The sequence below is a fragment of the Podarcis filfolensis genome (genome assembly GCF_964270895.1).
Source record: "Podarcis filfolensis genome assembly, chromosome: 12".
In the NCBI taxonomy this organism is placed as follows: Eukaryota; Metazoa; Chordata; class Lepidosauria; order Squamata; family Lacertidae; genus Podarcis; species Podarcis filfolensis.
The window spans coordinates 4194288-4207891 of NC_139614.1; the positions used below are offsets into that span (position 1 = coordinate 4194288).

Below are 13604 nucleotides of genomic sequence, written 5' to 3' on the forward strand. Positions count from 1 at the left end.
CTCTTCAGATTCCTTGCCAGTGTTGATAATTCAACAGCATCTAAAAAGGTCTGGACAAGCGGGTTCTGTTATCTGCTCCATTCAGAATACAGTCAGATCTTTCCTCTAACGTTCTCCTGCTGCTCAGGTCGCAAATTCCCTAGCACTTCCTTGGAATCCTGTTTTGGCAGAGTCCATAACTCCCCGGAAGGCGTTTTAAAGGTCTCTGCCTTCACCTTTTCCTTCCATTCTCACCCTGTTCTGTTAACCTGAGGTACTTTGAAGAAGATGAGAACAGAAAGAAAAGCAAAATATGTCGAGGCTGCAAGGAAAGGAGAGGAAGGGAAACCACAGGACAAATGTGAGACAAGAAAAAGAAGAGAGATTGAAAAGCAGAGGTGGGTCAGGCAGAAAACACATATAAGGGAGAGGTGTGTGTGCCAGAGTGCAGTGAGCATAAGGAAGGCAGCCTGTCAGAATATGTGCTGATCCTCCCCCTTCCTAATCATAGCTTTTACTCACAGACAAAACTCCCTCCCTCTCTCATTCACTCACTCACTTTAGGCCAATCCGTCCTCCTCTCTCTCTCCCTCTCTCTTTCTCATTCTCTCTCTCTCTCTCTCTTTTCTCAGTGTTTCTCTCTCCCACTCTGAGACAGAGTCAGAACTCCTCTCACTGACAGTCACAAACATCTATAGCACTTACTGAATTCAGAGAGGGAACCTGCAAACAAAACTTCACAGAAAACTTTTTGTTCTTGTTCCAGAGAATTTGCTGAAGAGGAAGAAAGGAAGAAGAAGAAGAAGGAAGGGAGGGGGACAGACACAAGCCAACTGTGTGTGAAGTGGTGGTGGGAGAAGAAAAGCAGTGCCTTTTAAAAAGGAATCACAACAACTTTTGCTGCCAGGATGCCTTTGCTTCAGAAGAGAGGATTTTTGTTGGTGCTTTGCTGGATTACAGTGAGGAGTTCCCCGACCCCAGGATCTGAGGGGCACAGTTCAGTCACCGATTGTCCATCATGTGCCCTTGCCACGCTCTCAAAGGATGTGCCCAGCTCTCAGCCTGAGATGGTGGAAGCAGTGAAGAAGCACATTCTGAACATGCTGCATTTGAGGGACAGACCCAACATCACTCAGTCGGTGCCCAAAGCTGCACTTTTTAACGCCATCAAGAAACTCCATGTGGGGAAAGTGAGAGAGGATGGCTTTGTGGAAATAGAGGATGACATTGGAAGAAAAACAGAAATGAATGAACTTGTGGAGCAAACTTCAGAGATCATAACGTTTGCAGAATCAGGTGGGTGCTGTGGCAGGGGGTGGGAACTCAACTTGAATAGGTCTCAGTCAGAATTGCAATTAACTTTGCTTTTCTTTGCAACAGTAATACTCTTTGTGAGGTTACAGGTTGAGAGAAGGGAGAGAGTGAAAGCATGAAGGGATTTGGGTCTCTAGAATTTAGCCTTGGTTTCAGATGCGTTGATTGCACTTATGAAATGCAGCCAGCCAGCGAGTAGGGAACTATATACCACTCCTAGGCTGAAATTTTGAGTAAGTGGGTTTGTCTCCCTGGTACATTTGTGAAAAGAACAGATAAACAGTAGACTATTGAGGGTGATGATTGAAAATGAAAAACAGAGACAGGAACAGACAAATAGGGCAGGCACTGTGAAATACTCTGGGCAAAGGAAGACAGCTAAAATCAGTTTTCAAACCCACTCACTGTAAAACCTGTGAATTTGAGAATATGTATGTTTAATGGTACTCAATCAACAGCAAATATTCAGGGCAGCAACAGTGTTAACAGCTACTGTCAGAAAACCTCAATATTAACTGGGACAAATAGTTGTGGACGAACCAAATTGTAAAGCTGACATTTGCACACTGGGGGAAAGGGTAGGGGAGGAAATATGGTATTTCTAAGAGCTCCTTGCCAAAGAATGCAACATTGATAAGGTGCATTTTTAAAAGAAAAGGCATTGTCATATCGATTCTCTGATCATACGTATGACAGGGTACATAGAGAATTACTTACTTCACCATTAAATAGTAAGCGTATGCATGTGCCTGATGCTTTCTATATGTGTATTATGCTAAATGTTAACTCTGGTACTTAACATGTATGTGTGTTTCTGCATGCGTGTGTGTGCATATTCAGATTTACCTGTCTATGCCAATAGTTATTTAATCCACATAGGTTTTAAACGGCTACTGAAAACTTTCCAGAAATTAATTGTGTTGCCTAGTTAAAGCATTTTCCCCCTGTTGCCAAGACAGCTTGCAAGGAATGTCATTGTTTTGCTTGGTACAGCATATGGTAGGCAAAGTATGCACAGGCACACTGAGCATTTTTGTTTAAAAGTTTGCTGCAGCAATATAAACAATTAAGACAACTCTCAGAGTTTCCAGTCCTGAAAACCTGTTGACTCAGATGTTCTGTTTGCATAAAAAGACATGCAGAGAATCGTGCGTGGTTTTAAGAGCAGATATTCCTGCTGCTAGCTGCATGAGTTCCAACTATACAAGAAGCCCTGGTGGTTGGTGTCCTTGTAAATCTTATCATACCAGTTGTTTGTCTGGTAGGGGAATAATAATGATGATGATGATGATGATGAAAAGCACACTCTCCTTTTCAAAAGATGAGTAGAATGTCTTAGTGCCTGTGATCATGTGGAGGTACTCAATTAAGGAGTGAACATTCAGAAGCAAAGAAATTGCTAGCCCATCTGATGGACAGATTTTGCATCCAGTTTACCGCAGCACCAGGCTGAGGGGAAAGACACATGGAATGAACTGTGGTTTTGAGGCACTGTGTGAGTTCCAGTAGTTTGCACTGTATCTGCTTAAACCAGGCTCCAAAGGCAACAGCGACACGCTTTAACAGCGACACCCACTCCAATTGGCTTACAGAGTCACATGATTAATATTAGCTGTGCCATTGCCCAGAAAGTGTCCAATAGTCCAGCTACTCATTTCCCCCCCATCTGCAAGCTACCAAACAGTCAAACTACTCCAGCTTGTATTTTGAGGAAGCATTGGTATTGGCAACTACCTTAATTTCACACTCTTCCTGCTGCCAGTAGAGCACACCAGGGGTCAGTATATTTTGGGCGTTTCTGCCCCATTTATATATCTGCTCCAGCCCCCCTGGAAGCATTTATCTGTGTATGTTTCACAAAATATCTAAATTATATTTTTCCTTCTCATCTCATTCTCCCTGCCAATTTCTTTGAAACACTGAGATATTAATGCTAAGGGAGATGTTGTGGGACTTGCTGGAAAAAAGAATTTTACATAAAACCTAGACTACTATTCAGTGATTCAGTCATACAGTGGCCCATATGGGCTTAAGCCAGTATCTCGAGGTAATGATTGCTGGTTGCATATTATTCCATAACTAGGTCAACTATTCAGTCTTTTTCTCAGCTACTATCCACAGTTCTTATATTCCTTACAAGTATTAACCTTCTTAAATGCTTTCCCTTCCTGAGGGTGGGTGTCCAATACTAAAATAGTGCTGGTGTCTTCTGATCACTCCTGTGGAAGTGACAGGAAAATCTAGCCGTCCGCCTAATGTCAAGAAAGAGGTCTGCAAGGGCAGGGATCTGTTGGGGATCATGAGTGGTCAAAACCAAATCTGTGGTGTGTTCCAACTGTGTTTGAGTTGAATGGTATACTGTGGGAAATACTATTCCTCAGTAGCATTTTACTCATGTTGCGGTTCCTCAAGCAACCATTGTCTGAAAGGGAGGCAGTAGAGAATCAATGGAAGTGAATGGCAACATGTTCTAAAGTTTTGTCAACCGATGGAAATAGAAGTAGTCTAAAGTGCTCTAATTTAACTGTCTCATCACTCCCAGGAAGTATGCAGCTGTTGCACTACTGATATTAGAAGAATAATTTCATCTTTTATATTTAGGTATCTTCCAAGATGCCATATACAAATCTGACAAATGACAGGCACATGTGTACAGCTTTCAATTTTCCTCTTTGGACTAGCACAGATTAAACAGGAGAACGTTCTAGATTAGAAGATACGGGGAACACGAGGGCCAAAGGTGAATATACTGACTCCGTCCCAAAACACAGGTGTTGTCTGCTCCAGGTGATCAAGATAATTGTGAAAAGGTGCCACTCACATTCTAGGCCTTTGTGGAGACGAATGCCTTCAAATGTGGACAAGACTTTTTCCCTGTGCCAGGGAAAATGGGTTCTAGTGAGATATTCAAGTTATAATGTTTACAATAACACAGTTAACAAAAAAGAGTTGAATTTTTAAAATAAATTTTCGTTAGTAAGGCAAAACAACATTTCTGCATCAGTTATGCAGTAAGTTAACTAAATCAGAGGTATAACTGGCATTTTGGGGGAAAGAATAAATACTATTTGCTGAAATTAATCAATAATGGTTTGTTGATTCAGCAGCCAATTATAAATTAATTTTGTTGGCCACTGTTAGCAGTCCAGTCACCACCTACATTTGCCAATGGGGTTGCTAGGAGTAGGTGACATTGACATTCCAGTGACTGTGATCAGTGGTTAGACAAGAATTAATAGAAATTGTGATCCAGGCTTTTATCAGTTATAGCCTGAAACTGAGCAGGGTTTCTCAGAAATAAGTTCCATTCATTTTAGTAGTACCTGAAACCCAGTAAAAATAAACAGGACTGCAGTCTGTGTTACATATCTTTTTTGCTTTTTTAAGATTTGTTAGCAAAAGGGGGGGTAGATACATCTTTTAAATGAATTAAATGAAAAGTACTGGAAGTGGGAGAAATAGAATAGTTAATTTAAGTCTTTAGAACGAAGGTTTCATTCATTTTTAAAATGATCTGTTTTTCTGGGGGTTCAATTTTTTAAAATTCTGAATAGAAAATCAAATAGCCACTAGAGGGCATACTCCAAAGGCTTTTCCCCATCAACTTCATGCTACCTATAAATTTCTTTTACCCAATTGGCTCTGCAGCGTAAAGACTCTGGTGCTTCTCTGTAGCTCATCTGACAATCTTATTTCCCGCACAAAGCATCAAAAAGCACCAGAATAGTGAACTTCAGGGAGAATGTGATATAATGAAACAGAGCAAAGAAAAAGAGAGAGAAGATAAAGTTAACAGGCCCAGAGACTAAAATATAAGATATTTATTAAGGTCACAGTAGTGTGTTTTTGACAAGACACTGAGAAATGTATTTATGATTTATAGGCTGGGCTGGCTGGTTGCTGTTGTTGTCATTATTACGTTTCTAAAATGGTCCTCCAACCTGGAATCTTTTGAACACCAAATTTATTTTCTTTTGCTGCAAAGAATAAATCCACTTCCAGTGAATCTGCTTGAAAGAAATTTAATTGGCACCCAGTTGTGAATCTACTTAATTGAAATATAATTGGAAACCAGTTGTTTCCCCTTTGAAACTTTTTAAATCTGAGAGAGATAGGAAATACATTGGTGAATGGGGCCGTGGGAGGGTAGCATGCAAGTACGAAGTTCCCCTAGGAGGAATATGCCAGGGCATGCCCTTGAGAGTGTATGTGCATGTCTTTGAGTCCACATAGATGGGAGCATGTCATTGCAGGGATACATAGGAAATGATGGGTGCTTGGAATCGCTTGAAAAGGCCAAGAGCATTTTTTTTCCCTTCATGGGGTGGGGGGAGGCATTTAGGAGTTTTGCCTCCCTCTTGACATCTACTTCAATGCCTGCATATAGAATGGGGAGGTGTTTCCCTCTAGTGAACTTGGCAGCTCCAAAACAAAGACTATGTTTTTGTTTTTAAAACCAGGTGATCCCTTCAACCATCCGCCATCCCTAGCATGGCGTACTCAGTTCATCTAAACTGTTAGCTTATGACAGGGCAATTGTGATCCTGACTAGAGGTCAAGACTAGAGGTCAAGGTCATTCTTCTGTGTCCTGTTGCCCTCTCCCACCATCCTCAGCTGGCTTCTCCGAAGGCAGAACAAACACCTGAGCTGCAGGAAGCAGAGATAAACCCAGTACTGCTGCTATTGCTGCCACCCTCCACGCAGTCCTTCTCCTATGCTTCTAAGTGTCTGAGGCTTGGCCCCAGAGTCACACGACCTTCCTTGTTGCATTGCAGATTTGGATGTGCTAGGATGTTAACTTCACGTGTCTACTGCTGCTTCTTGGGCCCTGCTGATCTCTTCAACTTCCAGATCTTGAGAAAGCCCCAGCACATTAAGAAGGGAAAATTTCACTGTGGGTAATCATCACCCCGTGATATTGCTGTGATGCTATAATGCATGTGTGTCAAGGGTGAGGCGGCAGCAGCAGCCACTGAAGGATAATGGGTAGACAAAGGCAGCATGAGAGACTGGGAAACAGACAGAGGTATGGCAGGGACTAGCAGACCACCTTTGAGAAGAAATAGGGCTCCAAATAAATGCATTAGCGTACGCACGATTGGGTGTGTGACTGTGGATTAAGGCTCACACATCTTCCATCTATCTGTGCAACAATGTTAAACCAGCCTCCGTGTGAAGTTGGCACGCGCGCACAAAAGTTTGTAATTGTTTTTATTCTGGATGTGTGTCCACACATTCAAAGCGGAGATGGGTGGTGCTGAAGCAATGGAGATCTGTATTGACTAATATGGGCGCAATTCCAACCTGTTTAAAAGCCATTTCAACTCTTTTTATTCACTAAAGTGAGCTCACGTTAAGGCTGTCGTTACTGGAAACCTCAGTTGCCATGGTGGCAGAGAACCAATGGAGGCAAGGCAGCGGGTGGCGGCCAAACCTGGAGCCCAGTGTTGCGCGAGTGCCGCTGGGCTCTCACAGTCTGGGACCAGTGGAACCTTGCTTCCAAGTGAACATGCAGAGAGCTGTGCTGTTAGTCTCATTAACTTCAGTGGGTTGGAACTAGAGATTTGTTGAGTGGAGTTTTGCCAGTGGACGGTTGAAGGACCCCCGCTAAGGAACAGTATGGAAGGTGGTGAAGGAAGCTGCAGGAGGAAGGAGAAAATTGTCAAAAATCCCTCCCTTTCTGCTTCCATGAGTGAGAGCCTTCATTGACTTACTAGTCTGCCTGCAAATGAAAATAATGCTTTCATTTGCAGAAGGACTACTCTAGATCCCAGACAGACAGACAGACTTAAATAAGAGGAACTTTTTTAGACTGAGCCCCAAAACCATCTCTGGTAGTGATAGAAGTGTCATGTGAATCTCTTGTGTAAGCAGCGTAAAAGGTCACAGCCGACAGCTTTTGTTGTTGCTGCTGTGATGTAATTATGTGGCATGCTCATTCCACTTCTCTGCAGCAGTCTCCTGTCTCCTGCAAAATGAACCACAACCAAGACTTAAGCGTTTGCCTTTCTTTTGCAAGATAAAAGAAGGAATGAGAACAATATTTAGGTAGCTTGTCTGGAAGGATGAGAGAACTCTTAGGCACTTCAGGATAGGACAAGATGGGGAGAATGGGCCGCGAGAGGAGTCTTGTTATGCAGCTGCTTTCTGAAGACAGAATTTATGGTTAATGAGAAACTGTGAAAAGCACAAACTATGTTTCAGCCCTAGTTTCAAGTTCTTTAACGATGGCTCTGCTCTGCCTTCCAAATACAGTGGTACCTCAGGTTAAGTACTTAACTCGTTCCGGAGGTCCGTTCTTAACCTGAAACTATTCTTAACCTGAGGTACCACTTTAGCTAATGGGGCCTCCTGCTGCCGTCGCCATTCAGTTTCTGTTCTCATCCTGAAGCAAAGTTCTTAACCCGAGGTACTACTTCTGGGTTAGCAGAGTCTGTAACCTGAAGCTTCTGTAACCCGAGGTACTATTGTATCAGCTGCTGGAACCCCAACTAAGGGGAGAGATGGTCATGTGTTCACGTTTTGCTCCCTGCTTTTCCACAGGCATCTGGTTGGCCACTGTGGGAACAGGATGCTGGACTAGATGGGCCCTTGGCCTGATCCAGAAGCCGCTTCTTGGGTTTACTTTGCCATTGTGCTTTTAGCTTCCCTGTTGTTAAGCTGTTGCTTAATATTTTAATCAGTTTTAGGGCAGAGGATGTTTAAATGTTGGTAGAATCATTCAAGTTTTTGGGTGTATAATAACTCCTATAACCCCGTACAAGAAATTATACATATTAACTAACTGATCATGCCTAGAAGTTGTTTGAGTCTACCATACATGCTTTTATATCATGCATCTTCAGAACCATGCATGCTAATGGAGTTTAGCTCCCAGGACTATGAGATAAGTCAAATGTCTGTGTAAGATCAGAAATGTTTATGTCACACCAAACACTAGCCTGTTTGCATTATCAAGCAGCCTGTGGCATGGAAATCGAGTGTGCATAGTGGGTTTCCAATGTTATTTTTTTCTTTGTCAAACTCTAGCATGATTAGGAATGCCACTCAGAGTGGATGGAGAATGGGACCTGCCTATCAGTCGCTCCCATTGAATCTGATGGGATCCATGGGTTGCGGTTGACAACAGTGTTGGGAAAGTGAAAATCTATTCCCTAATAAAATCAGGTTTGCTTATTGTCCTATGCTATGGTTTGCTTATTGTCCTGGGAAGTGTGTATTAGATAAAGTCATATTAAAATGCAATCCACACAGAATTCATCCACCTTCCCTAATAATAATAATAATAATAATTTTATTATGATACCCTGCCCATCTGGCTGGGTTGCCCCAGCCACTCTGGGTGGCTTCCAACACACAATGATCATGAGGAATTGGACATGCATTGTGACTAAGCTACCATTTAGCCCTATGAGAAAGAAGATTAAGGGCTGCACTTGGGGACAACATCACCATTGTAAGAATAAACTTGCCCTCTGGTGTGTGGCTGTGTGACACTGACAGTCCTTGCAAAGGATCTGCAATAAATGTTTAGTTAATGGTATAGATAGCATGCTGCGTTCAGAAAGAGCCATTCCTGGCCAAGTGTTTTGAACTAGCCATTTCTCAACAGCTCCTGTTCTGTTATAAGAAACTATATTATAAATCACACACATTTCATTGCCACCTGCGGAATGAGATAAGGAGTGAAGAGGAGGGTGCCTTTGAATGCATTTGCACTATTTACATAGTGCATGCACATGCAGGTGTGTGTGTATTTATTAACCAGTCAGTCTGATGTTTAATGTTTTCCACTATTGTCCATTACGATACAACTAAGAAAAGCAAACCAAGATAATCCAATAATAGATTAAAACAAAAAAAGATTTCAGAAACAAATATAGATAGTTCAAGTGTGGGGAACCTTTGGCCCTCCAGATGTTGCTGAACTAAAACTTACATCGTCCTAATGATGGGCCATGCTTGCTGGCCCTTGTGGGAGCTGCAGTTAAAACACATCTGGCAGGCCAAAGGTTCCCCACAAAGATAGAAAATGCCTGTAAACACAGCCCCAAAGCAAGCTACTGTAAAACCAACAGCTTATCTCATGGGGGGGGTATTTGCTTACAGTGCAAAATGGAACAACTTAAAACAGACATGAATAATTACAAAATTTAAGTAGCAAGGCGTTTTTACACTGAATAGTTTTTCCATTGGCAAATTTAAGAAACATACATAAAAGGGTAAACTCTACCATTACAGTAGAAAAGAGAATTACTTCTGTTTGGATAAAAGACTGTTATAATTTAAACCCTTGAACTGTTTTTAAGTGTATTAGATGCTATTTTGTTGCCTTATAATTTCCATCCTCATTTTTCTAAACAACTGAGACCAAACTGAGAAGGTAAATTCACACTTCTACATTAAGTGGCTGAGAAAAGTCACCAGGAGATATGGGTCACATTGTCATTAATACGCACATAAAAACCACAGGTCTGTCATTTCTTTCCTCAGGCAAACAGCCTTCCCAGGCAGGCAGTGGAAATCCTGGACAGGTGTCTGGGAGCTGGAGCAGTTTTGGGATGGATGCAGCTGAATAAGCTTAAACTGAATCCTGATAAGATGGAGGTGCTGCAAATTAGGAAGCCATCTGATGGGGCTGGAAATACATTGCCAACTGCGGGTTGGATTGCATTCCTCCAGTAAAGACCAAGTTTGTAGTCTGCTGGATCTGATACTAATGGGGAATTGCAGGTGGAGCTGATGCCAAGGAAAGTTTTATACCACCTGAACCTAGAATAGAACCTGTGACCTTATATCAGTCAAACCTAGTTGTGGTTACCCATGGACTAGTTACACCTAAACTTGACTACTCTGCATGGCATTGACTTTGAAGATGGTTTGGATACCTCAGTTGGTGCAAAATGAAGCTGCATGAATGAGGGCCAGGAATTCCAGGCACATGATACCAATTTGCACCAGTTGCACTGGTTACTAGTGTATTTCTGAGCTTAAGTCTAGGTGCTTGTGTAAACTTGGAAAGCCTAAATGGTTTGTAGCTGGCTTATCTCAAGGGCCATCTTCCTGTTTGTTTTTTAAGATTAACTACCGAGACTCTCCTCAAGTGCCCACAAGTTTGGTTTATGAGGTTGATGCACACAATGGATAGGGTGGGGTGGGGGTGCCCCCATGGCTGTGGAACTCCCATCCTATGAAACTATGAAAACCCCCATTGGTGCAGGCCTTCAGAAGTGCCTTGAAGACTCATTTGTTTCAATGTTTTTAAGCCATTGATTTGGTACTTGTGATTCTAGATTCTATCTTGTTCTTTTTACCACCCAACTGCATATCTGTTGGATCTATTTTAGAGGTATATGGGGGGGGGAGACCAGGCTATAAAATCTATAAATAAATTATGAATAACAATAAAATTTTCTACTAACGTCAGGGGTTGGAGGGAATTTTGTGTGCAGTGATCTGATTCATACAAAATATAATGTGTGGGACACACATTACAGCATGATGACATTTGGGGCTTTGGCTGTATCTGATCCTTTGGGCTACAGACAGTTGGGGAAATGGCAAGGTCTTAATCATGCTCTCTGCCCCAGGCAAACTGACCAACATATTAGCTTGCCCACTGGTGCATTAAAAAGCCTACTACTAAACATTTATATATTGCTTTTGCTGACTTGGCTGTAGCTTTTGAGTCAGTTGACAAAACTGGTTTTGGCATAAATTAGTCAATACTAATATTGACAAGAGTGTTTTATGCTTGCTCCAAGAAGTCCATAAAAACATGCCTTCCAGAATAAGAGTGGGGATTACCAGTTCTCTGGGTGACACAGTTGCAATGAACTGAAGGTTGAAACAATGGTGTCCTCTAGCTCCATTGCTCTTGAATCTTTATCTTAGTACTGCACTTGTGAGAATACCAAACAGCTAAAGAAATGCATATGATATAAGATTGTCACACCCATAAATAAATTTGTGAAGCAAACATTCACGAGTGGAACTGTGCATGTAAACTGATAAATATATAGTTAAATGTGATGATCCTATTGTTTTAGCTGAACATGAAAATTCCTGTTCATTCAGCTGTGCACTTCTTACCTGAAAGCACTCTTAGAATGCTGGTCACTGTGTGACTTAGGTACTAGGTGTGCGAAAAAATCCACCTACATATTTAAGGATTTCCTTGGCCTAGGCCAAGATCTGCATGACATCAATCTATGACCCAGAAGGAAGGGTGAAATACAATGTTGTACATGTAAGGGCTTGCAAATGGTGTGTTGAATTATGCATGGCTAGGTGCTTTCCCCAAACTCAGTGTCTTGTCTTACTGGCCCCCTATATATATATACCCAATGACAATGACAGTAAGGGGGGGCAGAAAAATCAAACCTACTGTTTTAGCTTAGGCAATGTTAGAGCATCACAGTGTCATTTAAATTTGAGAATAGAAATTATTCTGTCATTGCTAATTAGTTTTCCCCATCTCTATATCTTTCCCATTGTAGGTCCTGCCAAGAAAATGCTGCACTTTGAAATTTCCAAGGAAGGCAGCGAGCTATCAGTAGTGGCTCAAGCTGATGTGTGGCTGTTTCTCAAAGTCTCTAAAGCAAATCGAAGCAGGACAAAAGTCACCATCCGCCTATATCAGCAGCAGAGACTGCTGCTAAAACGCAACTCCCAAGGGGTGGACGAGGATGGAGGTTTGAAGGGAGAAAAAGGTGAAATCCTCATCTCTGAAAAAGCAGTGGACACTCGCAAAAGTACCTGGCACATTTTCCCAGTCTCCAGCAGCGTCCAGCACCTCCTGGATCAAGGAAAGAATTCCCTGGATGTGCGGATTGCTTGTGATCAGTGCCAAGAAACTGGAGCCAGCCTGGTGCTGTTGGGGAAGAGGAAAAAAAAGGAAGAAGATGTAGAAGGGAGGGAAGGTAGTGAAAGCACGGGAGAAGAGGAGAAGGAACAATCACACAGGCCTTTCCTGATGATGCTTGCCAGACATTCAGAGGATCGCCAGCACAGACGGCGGAGGCGAGGTCTTGAGTGCGATGGCAAAGTCAACATCTGCTGCAAGAAGCACTTCTTTGTTAGCTTCAAAGACATTGGCTGGAATGACTGGATCATCGCCCCACCAGGCTACCACGCCAACTACTGTGAAGGAGACTGCCCCAGTCATATTGCAGGAACATCTGGTTCAACGCTCTCTTTCCACTCCACTGTTATCAACCACTACCGCATGAGAGGCCACAGTCCTTTCTCCAACCTCAAGTCCTGTTGTGTACCCACCAAGTTGCGACCCATGTCTATGCTCTACTATGATGATGGGCAGAATATAATAAAAAAGGACATCCAGAACATGATTGTGGAAGAGTGTGGATGTTCATAGGTGTGTGTGCACAAGTGGCACACCCATGCTCACATACATGTTTGGGACTGCCTTTCTACCAATTTGAAGAAGACCATTAAAAAATACAACGTACGAGGGAAGACCAAGTGGGTCTAACCTTTCCAAACAAAACAGTCACATTTCTAAAACAGAAGCATTCAGTGTTCAAAAAGCAACAAGAGAGACAGACAAAGGAAAGAAGAATGGCGTTGTTCTCCAGGGCTTGGATGAGGAACATTCAAATGGTGCGGGCAAGGGCATTTCCTATCTTATATGCTCCATATTTTATTACGTAGTATTTTCACACTTTATCAACAACAAGGGGAGGTATGTTTCCCTTCCCTATATTACCTATGCATTCAAGCCCTGACAGCAGCTCGCCTAAAAAACGCAGCAATTTGGATGCTAAGTCCAAAATGGTATTAAAATGCCCAGAAAAGCCATGTGTATGAACACTACATTCACTGGCACTTTTTGCTCCCATCCGTTTACTAAGGACGCAGTGAGTGTGCGTGTGCGCGTGTGCGTGTGTGTGTGCAGGTTTCTTCTGGCATATGCATGCACAGAGCACACTTCTGTATATATTTTGGTAAAAGGGGACAATAATGCGCAGGTGTACTCACCTTTATCTTCTGCACTATTTTTGCAAAAAAAGTTTTAAAAAATTATAAAGAAAGAAAGAAAGAAAATACAAAGTTACATTTCGTAAAGGTGCTTATGACATTAGAACTATGCAACCAAGTTGGTTTGAAACTGTTTACCTGAGAGAGAGAGAGAAAGAAAGAAAGAAAAAAATACCCAGACTTTAAAAAAAAATGGAAGTAACATGTTTAATATTTTTTTTTCTTCAATGAGAGATACTTGAAAGGAACATGTTTGTCCAGCTACTGGAGCCAAACATTTCTATATTTTGTAAAAAAGAGAAAAAAAAGA

General features: G+C 42.1%; 1 protein-coding gene across 1 annotated transcript; it reads left to right on the forward strand.

The window, feature by feature from the left end:
• The first annotated feature begins 426 nt into the window (after positions 1-426).
• Positions 427-12843, forward strand: INHBA (inhibin subunit beta A). The gene is made up of 2 exons (XM_083578164.1): positions 427-1275; positions 11794-12843. The coding sequence occupies exons 1-2, from the start codon at positions 888-890 to the stop codon at positions 12669-12671; spliced, it is 1266 nt and encodes a 421-aa protein (XP_083434290.1). The 5' UTR covers positions 427-887; the 3' UTR covers positions 12672-12843.
• The last annotated feature ends 761 nt before the right edge of the window (positions 12844-13604 follow it).